Genomic DNA, 16,965 nt, shown 5'->3' with positions numbered 1-16,965 from the left:
AGATGGCCAGAGGTTAGACAGATTGATTATCGGTGATGATCCAAAATCATTGGGGAAAATATCCAAAAAGTGGAGAAGCAGCTTCCAAATTTATGAGAAGCACTAGGGAAATTAGATAAAAAGCAGCAGAAACCATTGTTACTTTGTACTGCAGGTTTAGAAGTTCAGGAAGTTTACGGAAGACAATGGAAGAGCTCATAAATCCATTTTCTCCTCAAGCAAATATGTACTTTGAATGTTATCAGCTCATCGAAGCCTCAAAGGAATCAGGTGAGACAGCAGATTCATTTGTGACTAGGTTAAGGAAATTAGCTTCAACTTGTAAATTTGATCTAGACCTGAGGTTAATAGATCAAGTTATAGTAAAGGTTAACTCACAAGAGCTTAGGAAGACATTACTACAAGAAAAGAGGCTAACCTTGCAGAAAATTCTAGAAATAGCTAGAGCGCATATTTCTCAAGTCTAAACGAGTAGCTGAGTCACAGCCAAGGATATACGTTTGGTTGTAACTCCGAAAATAGCCATGGGAATTTTTAAAAAAATAATCATAATGTGATTCCCACAAAAATTACCGTATATTGTTTATCGTAACCTAACCCAACCTAACTAAACCTGTCATATGGCTTGCCATACTTTCTGTAATATACATTGTTTCATATGAAAATAAAGACCACTTCCGGTTACCTCATCTTGGAACCACACACGTTGTTATTTCCTCGATCTTATAATTCAGGCTACATGAGCTAATACATAACAAGTCGAACCGAACACATAACATGGTGTCAGGTGTGGGGTCTGTGACACTTATTGCCTGAAGAGAAACAACAGAGATGTCGAATACATGTCGCAGTTAGAAGAAAATATCGCATCACACAATGCCGTTCAAAAATCCAACATGGCGACGCCCACAACAGGCACTGCCCAAGATGACCGCCAATCATCTAGAACACAGTAAATACGATGCAACCAAAGACATTTTGGGGTATTGTATGTGCCATTAATCACTTTAGGTCCTCAATGCTCTCTCACATGTGTATACATTCATGAGCATTTATCCAGTGATTGATACTCACCTTCTTCCATCTCGACAGGAACTCATGGAAGCCAAACATTCCTCTTAGCCATCATTCAGACGTGAAATTGATGGTGACATTGTGTTGTACCATTGTGTAAATCATTCTAGGGTGATGTGCTGGTAACCTCTCCCCTATATCAATATGCAAACCTAGTACTTGAACAGTGAGGATGGCAAAAGAACAACTCTTTGCACTGCCTACTTTTTTTTTTATGTGCGTATATTTGTCATAGGTGTCATGAACTAAGGATCTTGTGCACTAATGTATAAACACACCCAATTCTTATGTTACGTTTGTATGATGAGTTAACAATATATACTCGGTCATACATTTCTGTGTGACACGCGCACTGGTACATTTATTTTTGTCGAATATATTACATTTCTTTACTGTATTACTGTAACTAAACAATGCGGAGCTAACTGGCATTCCCATTCCCACTACAGACTGGAATGCAACAAACCTGCCGGAGGCATTACAGAAATTCCGTCGTACATGCGAGTTCATTTTCGATGGGCCTCTCGAAGAGAATGATGAAAAGGTGAAGGTGCAATACTTGATGCTATGGGCTGGAGAAACAGGGCGTTATATTCGGGATGGATGGGCCGTTACGGCAGAAGACAAAGAGAAACTCAAACCACACTGGGATGGTTTTGAGGCGTATGCGCGGTCCAAGTCAAGTTTCCGGGTGGCTTGTTTTAAGCTACGTGCCCTAAAACAGGAGACCACGGAAACTGTTGACATGTTCATGACAAGAGCCAGGGTCATTGCGGCAGAGTGTGAATACACAAATAAAGAAGAACAACTACTTGATACACTGATTGCAGGAGTCTGCAGCTCGGACATTCGAAGGAAATTGATTGCTAAAGACGCAACACTCACCCTAGGTGAGGCAATAAAAATCGCCAGAGCATATGAAGGCACGCAGAAATAACTATCCGATATTGAAGGCCAGAGGCCAATACATGCCATCACAAAAAGACACGACCGACACCGAGCAAAACAAAAAGGATCGTCTGGATGCATCAACTGCATAACACAGCACAATAAGGGCACTTGTTGCCCAGCTGCAGACAGCGAGTGTCATTACTGTAAGGGTATAGGACACTGGAGAAACGTGTGCTTCAAGAAAAAGCACGATGAGGCAGGGGAGAATGCAAATAAACCAACGACGACAAACCCATCAGCCAGGCACCAACGAGTGCATGAGTTGACCGGAAATGACGATGGAGACTCAACAGACTCCAAAGATGATGGATTCTTCTTAGAATGACATGAGGCTAAAATACACAGCATAACAACAACGCCCCTTGCACACGCCAACATCAAAATGATTGGAGCGCAACCGGTCACCGTAAAATGCAAAATCGACAGCGGCGCGTAGGTTAATGTTATGCCCTTACGTGTTTACAGACTATTATTCCCTAATGACATTGGAGAAAACGGTGAGCTGAAATCACTTAGACCAAGCTCCATAGCGCTGACAGCATATTATTATTATTATTACTATCCAAGCTACAACCCTAGTTGGAAAAGCAAGATGCTATAAGCCCAGGGGCTCCAACAGAGAAAAATAGCCCTGTGAGGATAGGAAATAAGGAAATAGATAAATGAAGAGAACAAATTAACAATAAATCACTCTAAAATAAGTAACAACGTACAAACAGACATGTCATATATAAACTATTAACAACATCAAAAACAAATATGTCATAAATAAACTATAAAAAGACTCATGTCCGCCTGGTCAACAAAAAAGCATTTGCTCCAACTTTGAACTTTTGAAGTTCTACTGATTCAACCACCCGATTAGGAAGATCATTCCACAAATTGGTACCAGCTGGAATAAAACTTCTAGTGTACTGCGTAGTATTGAGCCTCATGATGGAGAAGACCTGACTATTAGAATTAACTGCCTGCCTAGTATTACGAACAGGATAGAATTGTCCAGGGAGATCTGAATGTAAAGGATGGTCAGAGTTATGAAAAATCTTATGCAACATGCATAATGAACTAATTGAACGACGGTGCCAGAGATTAGTATCTAGATCAGGAATAAGAAATTTAATAGACTGTAAGTTTCTGTCCAACAAATTAAGATGAGAATCAGCAGCTGAAGACCAGACTGGAGAACAATACTCAAAACAAGGTAGAATAAAAGAATTAAAACACTTCTTCAGAATAGATTGATCACCGAAAATCTTGAAAGACTTTCTCAATAAGCCTATTTTTAGTGCAATTGAAGAAGACACAGACCTTATATGTTTCTCAAAAGTAAATTTACTGTCGAGAATCACACCTAAAATTTTGAAAGAGTCATACAAATTTAGAGAAACTTTATCAATACTGAGATCCGGATGTTGAGGAGCCACTGTCCTTGACCTACTTACAATCATACTTTGAGTTTTGTTAGGATTCAGCTTCATACCCCATAATTTGCACCATGCACTAATGCTAGCTAAATCTCTATTAAGGGATTCACCAACCCTAGATATACATTCAGGGAATGGAATTGATGCAAAGAGAGTAGCATCATCTGCATATGCAACAAGCTTATTTTCTAGGCCAAACCATATGTCATGTGTATATAGTATGAAAAGTAATGGGCCAAGAACACTACCCTGTGGAACACCGGATATCACATTCCTATAATCACTATGGTGCCCATCAACAACAACTCTTTGAGATCTATTACTTAAAAAATCAATAATAATGCTAAGAAACGACCCACCCACTCCCAACTGTTTCAGTTTGAAAACAAGGGCCTCATGATTAACACGGTCAAAGGCAGCACTAAAATCAAGGCCAATCATACGAACTTCCCGACCACAATCAAGGGATTTCTGTACAGCATTGGAGATTGTAAGAAGGGCATCACATGCTCCAAGGCCTTTACGAATGATGCGTGCCCGAGTCACTGAAGGACGCTGTTAAACAGGAGCTCAAACGCATGATTGATCTAGACGTAATCGAAAAAGTTGACAGGCCAACCGACTGGGTGAACATTATCGTATATGTCACAAAACCATCGGGAGACCTTAGAATTTGCTTGGACCCCAGAGACCTAAACAAGAGGGTAAAAAGACCGCACCACTACACCCAAACACTTGATGACATATTACCTTCAGCAAACCTATTAAGACGTTTTGTAAGAAGAAGTTAAAAAAACTTTAGATAATATGGGAGTTATGGAAATTGGGCGGTAATCAGTGGGACTTGAGCTACCACAAAAACATTTACATAGAGGAGTAACATTACCAATTCTCCAACTAGTGCTAAAAGCTCCTCTTCTTGCTAACTTGCGCAAAATAACAGATAACTTTGGAGCTAAGAAATCTGCTGTCTTTATAAAAAAAAAAGGAAAAATACCATTTGGGTCTACACCTCCATAAGCATCAAGGTCCATCAACAGAGCTTTAATCTCACGAGATCAAAAAGCTAAACTAGTTAGTTTAGCCTCAGGAAAACAGGAATGAGGAAGTTCAAGTTTTTCATTACTCTGTTTACTGTCAAAAACATCAGCCAAAAGGGTTGCCTTTTCCTTTGGACAGTGAGTGACTGAGCCATCTGGTTTAAGTAAAGGAGGAACTGTTGCATCTACACCAAAGAGTGCAGATTTAAGGGTAGACCACCATTCATGTTCCTGAGTTATACCAGAAAGTGTTTCTTTTATGGTTAAATTGTACTCCTTTTCAGTTGAGGCATAAACTCTCTGAGCAAAAGCTCGAAGCTGAGTATAGTTGTTCCAGGTCAAATCTGATCTGTTACCCTTCCAAAGATGATAGGCCTCCTGTTTCTCCAAATAAGCATGTCTACAATCATCATTGAACCACAGTTTGTCCTTCACTCGGTACCTTAGCACACGAGAAGGGATACGCCTATCAATTATGTTGACTAGATTCTCATTCAAAGGGACAACAGGATCTACACTATTATATAATTGTGACCAATTCAAGCACAAAAGATCATGTAAAATCCCATTCCAGTCTGCTTGGGATTTCATATAAATTTTACAAGAATATGATATATCAGGGACAGGCTGCTCAGTCTTCACTAATAATGAAATCAAGCCATGATCAGATGTCCCGACTGGAGAACCAACCTTACTAATTATAACGCCAGGGGAGTCAGTGTATACGAGGTCCAAGCATATGGCAATCATAAGATCAAACAATACGGTGTCTGTAACATACGGTCCTGTCACCAACGATCTGAGACGAGTGAGTTTTACGTTACCGATGATAGTGGTATAACGCTGCTAAGCCTGTCGTTCAGCCTACGCTTTGGCTTAATAACACTCTGTTGCAGAGAGGCACACTGCTCCAGCTGCCAACAAATATACGAGGTTGCTGGCATCGAAACAAGTGAACTTAGTGATGAAATGGAGGAGTTAATCAAACAATATCCTACTTTATTTGACGGCATCGGACTATTCCCTGGTGAATATCATAATCGAGGTACAACCAAATGCCGAGCCGGTGATACACCCTCCCAGATGCGTGCCCGAGTCACTGAAGGACGCTGTTAAACAGGCGCTCAAACGCATGATTGACCTAGACGTAATCGAAAAAGTTGACAGGCCAACCGACTGGGTGAACAATATCGTATATGTCACAAAACCATCGGGAGACCTTAGAATTTGCTTGGACCCCAGAGACCTAAACAAGTGGGTAAAAAGACCGCACCACTACACCCAAACACTTGATGACATATTACCCCAACTACAGGGGGCTGCATTCTTTACCATCTTGGATGCGCGTTCAGGGTATTGGAATGTGAAACTAGATGACGAATCCAAGTTTCTGACAACCTTTAACACCCCCATACAGTCGCTACTGTTTCCGCAGGTTGCCCTTCGGCCTAGTATCGGCACAAGACATGTTCCAGAAGAAGGTGGACCAAACCCTCAAGGGCCGAGTAGGGGTAGTCGCAATTGCTGATGACATTGTCGTATTTGGAACTACACAAGAACAGCACAACCAGAGACTGCGTAAAGTGATGGAACGAACAAAAGAAGTTGGCCTTTGTCTCAATCCCAACAAATGCAGAGTATGACAAAACAGGATTAAATTCTTCGGAAACTATCTAACATCACAGAGTCTGGAGCCGGACCCAGACAAGATAACCGCTATTGTCAACATGGAGCATCCTCGAAATGTACTGGAAATTAATTCCTTCTTGGGCATGGTGAACTATCTCTCGAGGTTCTTCCCAAACCTTGCAACTAAGACCGGCCCTCTGAGAGACCTTGTCAAACAAAATGTGGAGTATGTGTGGAGCCCAAAACACAAAAAGGCCTTCTATGCTATTAAACATGACCTCCAAAACTGCGCGACGCTCACATATTTTGATGCTAAGCAAGAGGTCACCATACAAACGGATGCTAGCATGAGAGGTGTCAGCGCTGCATTCCTACAGTACGGTTGACCTGTGGCCTATGGCAGCAAAAGTCTTTTGCAGACAGAAAGTAAGTACAGTAACATAGAGAGGGAGAGGCTTCGGGTGGTATTCGGATTATATAGGTTTCCCCGCTACGTGTACGGCCGCCCAGTAATAGTGGAGACAGACCGCAAGCCATTGGAATCCATTACCAAGAAAGGCACCACCGAGACTGATGCGCATGCTGCTACGGATACAACCATATTCATACGATATTTGGTACAAGCCTGACAAGGAGGTATGCATAGCCGACGCACTCTCGAGGATGCCAGTCCAAGGCCAGGAAATACAGGATGTGAACGTAACCATCCATGTCATGCGAAACGTATCGTGGGACAGGCTAGAAGCCATAAAGTCAGCGACAACCATGGATAGTGAGCTGAGACTACTAAAGGAGATGGTCCACGAAGGATGGCCAGAAGTACAGAAGGAATGTCCAGTCACTCTGCGGCCCTACTGGAACTTTAGAGACGAGTTAGCTATTGTAGATGGTATCATCCTAAAAGGGTCTAGGATAATAGTGCCAAGGTGTCTGAGGTCTGACATCCTAAAGCGTATACACACCAGTCACCAAGGCATGGAGAAGTGCCGATTACGAGCTTGTGAATGTGTATACTGACCCAAAATAAATGATGACATTGAGTCGTTAGTGAAATAGTGTAATACATGCCAAAGAAACCAAACAGCTCAACAGAAGGAACCTTTGATATACGTAGAAGGGGACCATCCATGGGACAATATATCATGTGACTTATTTCAACTCAAGGTGGTGGAATGCCTACTTGTTGTCGACTAATACAGTTCATTTTTCTTCATATGACACCTTACAAGCACTACATCTTAGTCTATACTCCAGAAACTTAAGTCAATATTTGCAGAACATGGGGTTCCCAACACCCTTATCAGCGGCAATGGACCTCAGTTCATCTCACAGGAGTTCTGTGACTTCGCGAGACAGTTTGAGTTTCAGCATCAAACTAGCAGCCCGCGTTACCCGCAGAGTGATGGGAAAGCTGAGAGATTCATAGGCACCGTCGACCAGACACTGACCAAGGCTGCGGAGAGCAATGAGGACCCAACCATGGCCCTTTTATGCCTTAAAAAAACACCTATTGAGGCTGGAAAAACATTGCCATCAGAACTATTTTACGGAAGGAAGATGAAATCCAACCTGCCCATATGCTCAGAACCAGTCACGCGGAGGGAATGAACATGCAAGTGGCGGGAGCATTACAATAAATCCGCTAAACAACTCCCAGAACTTAGTGAAGGCCAAGATGTCCGCATGATGGACCACAGCAACAAGTGTTGGATACTGGGGAAAGTCTAGCAAAGACGGGAAGAGCCACGTTCATGTGATGTGATTTCCCAAAACGGAGTGAAATACCAACGGAACAGGAGACACCTGAGGACCACTGGCGAGAAATTCCAATTCAACACTGATACTGTGCCAGAGGACGTTGTGGATGACCAGATAGATGCTCCAATCAACAACACGACAACCCCTATAACAATGGCCCCCGAGACACCCATACCTGATACTCAATCACAGAGCGCCAGGTACTCAAGTTATGGACGCCTTATTTACACCTGATAAATTGAATCTGGCCATAACAATATCGTAACATGGCTTGATATCGTTAACACACGGCGATGAGGTAAATAGCATACCTTATGTATCATTGATTTTAGTAGTAACCCAGTTAAATTTATACTTATTGTGCTACTGTTAAATACTGATCACATGCGTCATGAATTGTGTTGAAAGTTTTTTTGTTTTTTTTTTGCTTTGTTTATTCCTCTTTTTTCTCTATTTATGAATCTTCTGGAAATATGTTTTCTTCATTATGCCTATTGTTCAAGGAAGGAAGATGTCATATGGCTTGCCATACTTTCTGTAATATACAGTTGTTTCGTATGAAAAAAAAGACCACTTTCGGTTACCTCATCTTGGATCCACACGCGTCATTATTTCCTCGATCTTATAATTCAGGCTACATGAGTTATTACATAATAAGTCGAACTGAACACATGACCGAACCTAAACTGACCTAACTTTTAAAGTGACGCATTCAAGAGTGATTGGATTTCTCTGCAACATTCTATAAGTGAAAACTATAGCCTAGTAGAATGTTTTTTGTATGCTGGGGAAATAGGATGGCATAACTTATAGTATTATATGTTCACCTAGATGCTTGATATGGACGAACCTCATCAAAATTCCGGAGTTGAGGCAAAAAAACTCTCAACAACTAAATTTAAGCTATCGTGTGTCCAGCAGGCATTTATCCACCAAAAATTACCTACAGCCAGCTTCTGACAAACTTTGCCACAATGTCTGCCCAGATCAACATGCAGAAGGTATATGTTATCTGTTTTATTTATGCGTTTAGTCATTACAATATCATCCACTGATTTTTTACCAGTTAGACATTTTTTCTACATAAAAAACATGCATCTATTGCACATTACAGGTTTTACTAGCTGCACCAGATTAGATGTTGATCCTATAAAGACAAGTGAGTTATTGAAAAATGCTGATTTAATTGTAGCCATATAAAGCTTAGATGCCTTTTTACATGTGGGTATGCTACTAAGGAGAATGAAAGGTGAGTATACCAGCAAGTACTTTTGCTGTACTTTATTCTGATAGCAGAATAAAACACACAGAAAGCACTTGCCAGTATTCTCACCTTTCATTTTCCTTCATGGTATTCTTTGTTTCATCTTATTTATATTTTTTCCCTGTGCAATTTTGGATATATCTATTCATGTATGTATGCATGTCTGTGATAATTTATATAACTGCAGTACATAATTTACGGAAATGATTTTTTGTGCTATTTTTTTATATAGATATTTATATACATATATTTTGTATAATGCACTTATTGTTGAAATACATATTTTCAGATACATCAATAGATTTACATCACCAATCAAATTATACATCAAACTGGTTGCTGACTTATCCACACAAGAATTTGTACAAACTTGAATATGGTGTGTATTTGATGTGCAGTATTTAATGTGCAGTTTGTATATGTTTAGATTTTCCTAACGGTAAGTGCATCACAATTATTCTAAATATAGTTAATCTTGTAGGTACCATTCCTGCTCTGGAGAATAGTTCATCTGAGATAAGAACTTCATCCTTTAAACATGGTACATGGTCTATGCTTTTGGTAGATATTACAGTTTTGCTTTTACTAACTAGAATTCATATAGTAGGTGCAGATTGACCATTAAGATTTTGCTAAATTATGCTATATATATATATATATATATATATATATATATATATATATATATATATATATATATATATATATATATATATATATATATATATATATATATATATATATATATATATATATATATATATATATATATATATATATATATATATATATATATATATATATATATATATATATATATATATATATATATATATATATATATATATATATATCACTTTGTCTTCAGTGAAAAAGTGTTAGACTAATAGTTGTATTATGGCTATATTGTTCATCTATCAACTGACCAGGGAAAGTTCTAACGAAGATTGTGAAAATATTGGATTAAGTGAAAATTTTCTATCATATATTGGTAATAAAATTTTGTTAAGTAGTGTTTTTGTATATATTTATATATAAAATACTTATGATTGTAGCGCACAAATGAAAAAGTATAATATGGTGTACCAAACGTGTGTCACACAATTGTACATAATTATTTTGTATATATTATGCTTGTATCTGCGCTCTTCCCTCGCACTAAAAAGAACCTGAATGATCATGTCTCCAGTTTCCTCTGTAACATTGTCTGTCTCTCGAACAGGTTATGTCCTGTTGCCTTGAGGTTTTGTATATAAAGAAGAGTGTTCCTTAATAAACAACTCAGTTGATTGCATCCTGCCTTTGAGTTCACAACCCTCACTCGGCGTCGTCACATTAGTACCCCGGAAGTCGACTCACTCCCACCGCCTTCCACCCCCACCTCCCTCGCCCCTCCATCGTTGGTACTATGACGGACTCTACTACAGCAGTTGGCGCTGCGGCCGCCCCATTGAAACTTTCACCATTCGCCAGCGGAGAGGCGTTTACTTGGTTTCAGCGCCCAGAAGTCCAGTTTCGTATCAGGGGCGTGACTCGCTCAACCACCAAAGCGGATTATGTTCTCACGGCGATACCCGAGGACACCTTCCCAGAAATATCCGACTGGCTTTGTGAACAAGGAGACACCCCAATATCGTATGACGCCCTCAAAACATACCTTCTGCAGCAGTACTCGCCGTCGCCAGCCGCCCGTATAGCAAAGCTTTTTCAGCTCTCGCAACAACCGTTGGGGGACCAAACGGTTTAGCTTACCCTCAGGGAAATGACCAGTATCGCTCGCCTTCAACCTGCCGCAGACGGCCCTCCTCGTGAGGTGAACCTACTTCGTGCCCTTTGGATACGCCGTTTACCCGAACCTGTACGCGCTGCCATACCCGATGTCGATAGTTTACCCATAAAGGACTTGATGACCAAAGCCGACGCCCTTATGGACAACCACTTCAAGACCTCCATCAACGCCTCCACCCCTGACGACGAGGATGCCTATTCAACGTCAACTGAAGCTGACATGAATGCCGTAGGACATACACGCCTACCCCGTGACGTGCCGAAGCGGCGACAAAGCCGCTCACCACCCACCAATCGCTCGCGCCCCAACGAACGACTTCTACAGCCACTTACTACCTCCCATCCGCCGCAGTTTTGCTACTACCACTTCAGATTCGGGGTAACCGCGAAGAAATGTGCCAAGGATTGTCAGTGGCCAAAAAACGTGTAAGTAGGCCATCGCTTGTGGCGGTGGCCTCCCATGTTTCTAATCTTTTCTTTTTACACGATGCAGGAACGGGCGTGCGATTTTTGGTAGACACGAGTGCTTGTTGTTCTCTTTTGCCAAGGAAACTCTTCAAGGCACGACGTAGTCTGTCTACATCTGCCGACGTCCGCTTGGTAGCTGCAACGGATCAGCGATACCCACCTACGGTTACGAGAACCTCACATTATCGTTCGGAAACAGTAAATTCAGCCAGGGCGTTGTAATCCATCCCAGTTGAACGGCAGCCAACGTGTTTCTTGACAGGGCATCGGCAACGGGATTCATTTTCCCAGGGACGTATTGAAGGGTGCAATTGTATTCAGCCACGGCGGAGAGATGTCAGTGTTGCCGGGCGGACCAGGCATCAGACTGTCGAGTAAAGGCGTGCACCAGAGGCATGTGGTCTGTGCAAATGACGAAGGGCGTACCTTCTAAGAAATGGCGAAAGTGACGGACAGCCAAGTGCACCGCCAGCAATTCGGGATCGAAGGTAGAATAACCCGATTCTGCCTTGGACAGTTTTCTGCAGAAGAAGGCCAATGGGCGGGGCGAGCCGTTGACCACCTGCTCAAGTACTGCACCAATAGCGACGTCACTGGCATCGGTGGAGAGAAGGAGAGGGGCATGTGGGATAGGAAAAGTGAGAGCTGCAGCAGTTGATAGGGCCTTCTTTGCAATGCAGAAGGCTGCATCTTGAAGGGGACCCCACTTCAGGTTCTTTGGCTTGTCCTTGAGGGAGGCGTAGAGGGGAGCAAGAGTGGCGGCAATGGTTGGCAGAAAACGGTGATAATAGTTGATCATGCCCAAGAATTTCTGCAGAGCTTTGACGGTCGAGGGCGCGGGGAAGCTCTGAACGGCTGCTACCTTCTCAGGAAGGGGGTGGACTCCTTCAGGAGTGATGCGGTGCTCTAAGAACGACACTTCGTTGGCGCCAAAGGTACACTTGTCGTACCGGACTACAAGGCCGTTTTGTTGCAGGCGGTCGAGCACAATGCGCAGGTGACGGAGGTGTTCCTCTTTTGAGGAAGAGAACACAAGTAAGTCGTCCACATAACATACACAGAAAGGGAGGTCCCCTAAGATGCCATCCATGAGACGTTGAAACGTGGCCCCAGCATTATGAAGCCCAAAACAGGAGTAATTGAAGGTGTATGTACCAAATGGAGTGGTGATGGCAATCTTAAGAATGTCTTCTGGGTTCATAGGCACCTGATAATACCCCTTCAGGAGATCGAGCGTAGAGAAAACCTTTGCTTTGTGCAGGTAGGAGGTCATGTCGGCAATGTTTGGGAGGGGGTAGTGATCCGGTTCTGTTTGCATGTTCAGGCGCCTGTAATCCCCGCACGGACGGAGGGAGCCGTCTTTCTTCAGAACGATGTGTAAGGGTGACGACCATGGGGTGGAGGCCTTTTGGCAAAGGCCCATTTCCTCCATTTCGGCGAACGTCTGTTTGGTGGCTGCCAATCGTTCCGGTGCCAGACGTCTGAATTTTGTGAAGACTGGGGGTCCCGTCATCTTAATATGGTGATAAATACCGTGCTTGGCAGGAACCATGGGCGTTTGGCGAAGTTCTGGACGGAAAACCTCCGGGTACGACGTGAGGAGGTGGGCGTAGGCACCCGTAGGTGCGCTAATGTGGAGAGCAAGGTTAGAGGGGGCGGGTTGAAAAGGCGTTGACAAGTACGAGTCTGCGTTGACCAATCGTCGGTGGGCGACATCGACCAGCAGGTGGAAATGAGAGAGGAAATCCGCACCGAGGATTGGCATTATGACGTCAGCAACGAGAAACTTCCAATTGAAATTACCATTTCCGAACGATAATGTGAGGTTCTTGTAACCGTAGGGGGGTATTGCAGATCCGTTGGCAGCTACCAAGCGGACGTCGGCAGATGAAGACAGAGTACGTTGTGCCTTGAAGAGTTTCCTTGGCAAAAGAGAACGACAAGCACCCGTGTCTACCAAAAATCACACGCCCGTTCCTGCATCGTGTAAAAAGAAAAGATTAGAAACACGAGAGGCCACCGCTACGAGCGATGACCTACTTACACGTTTTTTGGCCACTGACAATCCTTGGCACATTTCTTCTCAGTTACCCCGAATCTGAAGTGGTAGAGCAAAACTGCGTCGGATGGGAGGTAGTAAGTGGCTGTAGAAGTCGTTTGTTGGGGCGCGAGCGATTGGTGGGTGGTGAGCGGCTTTGTTGCTGCTTCGGCACGTCACGGTGTGGGCGTGTATGTCCTACGACATTCATGTCAGCTTCGGTTGACGTTGAATAGGCATCCTCTTCGTCAGCGGAGGCGTTGATGGAGGTCTTGAAGTGGTTGTCCATAAGGGCGTCGGATTTGGTCATCAAGTCCTTTATGGGTAAACTATCGACATCGGGTATGGCAGCGCGTATAGGTCCGGGTAAACGGCGTATCCAGAGGGCACGAAATAGGTTCACCTCACGAGGAGAGCCGTCTGCGGCAGGTTGAAGGCAAGCGATACTGGTCAATTCCCTGAGGGCAAGCGAAGCCCTCTGGTCCCCCAACGGTTGTTGCGAGAGCTGAAAAAGCTTTGCTACATGGGTGGCTGGCGACAGCGAGTACTGCTGCAGAAGGTGTGTTTTGAGGGCGTCATACGCTATTGGGGTGTCTCCTTGTTCACAAAGCCAGTCGGATATTTCCGGGAAGGTGTCCTCGGGTATCGCCACGAGAACATAATCTGCTTTGGTGGTTGAGCGAGTCACGCCCTTGATGCAAAACTGAACTTCTTCGCGCTGAAACCAAACAAACGCCTCTCTGCTGGCGAACGGTGAAAGTTTCAATGGGGCAGCAGCAGCGCCAACTTCTGTAGAGTCCGTCATAGTACCAACGATGGAGGGGCGAGGGTGGGGGGGGTTGGAAGGCGGTGGGAGCGAGTCGACTTCCGGGGTCACCAATGTGACGAGCCAAGAGAATGGTTGTGACTCAAAGACAGGTTGAAAGCAACTGAGTTGGTTTATTAAAGAACACTCTCCTTTATATACAAAATCTCAAAGCAACAAGAATTTTCATGTTCAAATATTGACACTGTTACAGAGGAGAAAAGCAGACATGAATTTTCAGGTTCGTTTTATTGCGAGGGGAGAGCGAAGATACAAGCACAAAATGAACTATGTACGATCGTGTGACACACGGTTGGTACACTAGCATTATCTGAGACATGGCTAAATAACTTGGAAAAGGCAAAGATCACTGAAATGACGCCCCCCACACATGCCTTTTTTCACATACCGAGAGAAGGTAGGTCTGGTGGGGGTGTCGGACTCTTTATTCATAAAAGTTACTCAAACCTCAAAACGTTGAAAAGAAATAGAGTAACAGGCTTTGAATATATAGAAATAAAATTTACACCAAAAAAATAGAAGAATATCCTCTGTAACAATCTACAAACCTCCTAGAACAAACACTAGTATCTTTTTTGAAAAATTCGGTGCTCTCATTGAGATGACTACCATGGAGAAAAACAAATTAGTTATCTGTGGAGACTTAAATTTTTGGATGGATGACACATTGAATCCCGACGCTTTGGCATTTAGTGAGTTACTAGAATCATATCGACTAGTGAATAATGTCGACTGTACAACTACTTTAACTGGGCATATGCTATACCTAGTTCTAAGTGATGACACGAATAATAATGTATCAGATATAAAAGTCGAAGAGAAATGTACTGTCTCCCCAATACGCAAACTCATTACGTTTAGTCTGCCTCTACAGAAACATACATTAGTAAAGAAAATAAACTTTAGACATAAATCAAGTATTCCTCCTGCCGTATTTATTGAAGAAGTTACAAAGAAAATAAATGATGCTATTAACATTCCCTGTGATCATGATGACCAAGTTAAGTGTACTAACTGTCTTATCACCACTTATAATGGAGTGAGTAAAAGTGAATATGATACCATGTGCCCACCGATGGAAAAGACTATAACCGTAAAAGACTAATCTCCTTGGTTTGATAGAGAGACTTTGGAAAAAAGAGGAAAAAAAAGACGTAAAGAAAGAAAGTGGAATAGGTTAAAAACTGAAAGTACTTGGGTAGAATACGAAACTGCTGCGTGTCAATATAACTACCTACTAAGAAGGAAAAAAAGTGAATACTATAAGAGAAAGATCCTCGAAGCAGCAACGGACATAAATAAGTTATACCGTCTCCTGAATGGTATAATGGGAAATGTAAAAGAAAAGAAGCTACCTGATGGATACAGTGACCAGGAACTAGCAAATAATTTTCTAGTATTGTTTAAAAACAAAATAAAAACATAACCAGGTCATTTGTAAATACTCAACATCAGATTAATAATACACCAGGCACACAGAAAAAATTGATACGATTTAACAACATAACACAAGATGACATCACCAGAATTATCAAGAGAGCATAGAAAACAAACTGGGTGATCGATCCTATGACGATATCTGAAGTAATTGGAGAGAGAGACTTTTCTAGTCTAGCCGAAATAATGAGAATAGCAAATGCAAGCATTGATGAATGTAAGTTTCCTAAATCTGAGAAAATGGCTATAGTAACACCAGTTCTGAAAAATGCACTGGACTACCAGGAGATAAGCTCATATAGACCTATTTCAAATCTATCCTTTATCTCAAAATTGCTTGAATATGTAATTCTTGAACTAGTCAGCCATTTAGAAGTAATAGAAGCTTTGCCTGACAACCAATCTGCTTACAGAAAACTATACTCTACGGAGACAGCCATCTGCTCTATTGTAAATGATATGCTAGAAATGATGGATAAAAAAAAAAAAAAAATGTGGTATCTTAATTCTGCTCGATCTCAGTGCTGCTTTTGACACAGTGGTACACGAACTGCCACTAAATGATCTACGGTCCATCGGCGTTGAAGATCAAGCCTTCCAATACCTAAGACTACTTAGTTGGTAGAAATTACTGTGTACAAATTGGAAACTCTTATTCATCATATGAACCCTTAAATAGAGGGGTACCCAAGGGGAGTGTACTTGGCCCAATCTTATTCTACATCTATACTATTGGTCTATCGAAAATACTACAAAGGCATGGCGTGAAGTTTAAACTTTTTGGAGATGACACAATTTTACTGCTCCATAGATGATATAAATGACACTACTGAAACTCTAAACCGAATCCTTGATAGTGTTAGAGAATGGATGACATTTAAACAACTAAAATTAAATGAGACAAAAACCGAATTCATGGTGGTGGGCAAGAAAAACAGCGTGAGAAACTTAGTAAAGTTCGAGATCTAGGTATATTTCTTAACTGCTACCTATGTCTAAATGCCCAAATAAATAATGTAATAAAAACTGCTGGTTATCATCTAAGAAATATTGCGATTTTAAAAAAGTACCAAGAAGAAAATTCTGTAAAGAAACTTGTGATAATTTGTGTTATTACCAGGATTGACTCTTGCAACTCTATCTATTACAATTTACCAAAAGTGCAACTTAAGAAATTACAAAACATAATAAACAGAGCAAAAAGACTGATAGAAGGCGTCCCACCTAGAGAAAGGATCACCCCTATACTAATTGATTTACACTGGCTG

At 41.9% G+C, this 16,965-nt stretch overlaps 1 protein-coding gene across 1 annotated transcript; it reads left to right on the top strand.

Moving 5' to 3' along the window:
* Positions 1-6,691: 6,691 nt before the first annotated feature.
* LOC137649355 (uncharacterized) lies at positions 6,692-7,726 on the top strand. Its single transcript, XM_068382338.1, has 2 exons — positions 6,692-7,007; positions 7,395-7,726. The coding sequence occupies exons 1-2, from the start codon at positions 6,692-6,694 to the stop codon at positions 7,724-7,726; spliced, it is 648 nt and encodes a 215-aa protein (XP_068238439.1).
* Positions 7,727-16,965: the final 9,239 nt, after the last annotated feature.

Source organism: Palaemon carinicauda, chromosome 11 (assembly GCF_036898095.1).
Source record: "Palaemon carinicauda isolate YSFRI2023 chromosome 11, ASM3689809v2, whole genome shotgun sequence".
Taxonomy (NCBI): Eukaryota; Metazoa; Arthropoda; class Malacostraca; order Decapoda; family Palaemonidae; genus Palaemon; species Palaemon carinicauda.
The sequence above is the reverse complement of the archived record's forward strand: the minus strand, read 5'-3'. Positions and strand labels throughout refer to the sequence as shown.

Coding starts and splice junctions, on each gene's coding strand:
- LOC137649355 (XM_068382338.1), top strand. CDS start 6,692: ATGCGCATGCTGCTACGGATACAACCATATTCATACGATATTTGGTAC. Junction 7,008..7,394: donor CGAGTTAGCTATTGTAGATG/GTATCATCCTAA, acceptor CAATATTTGCAG/AACATGGGGTTCCCAACACC.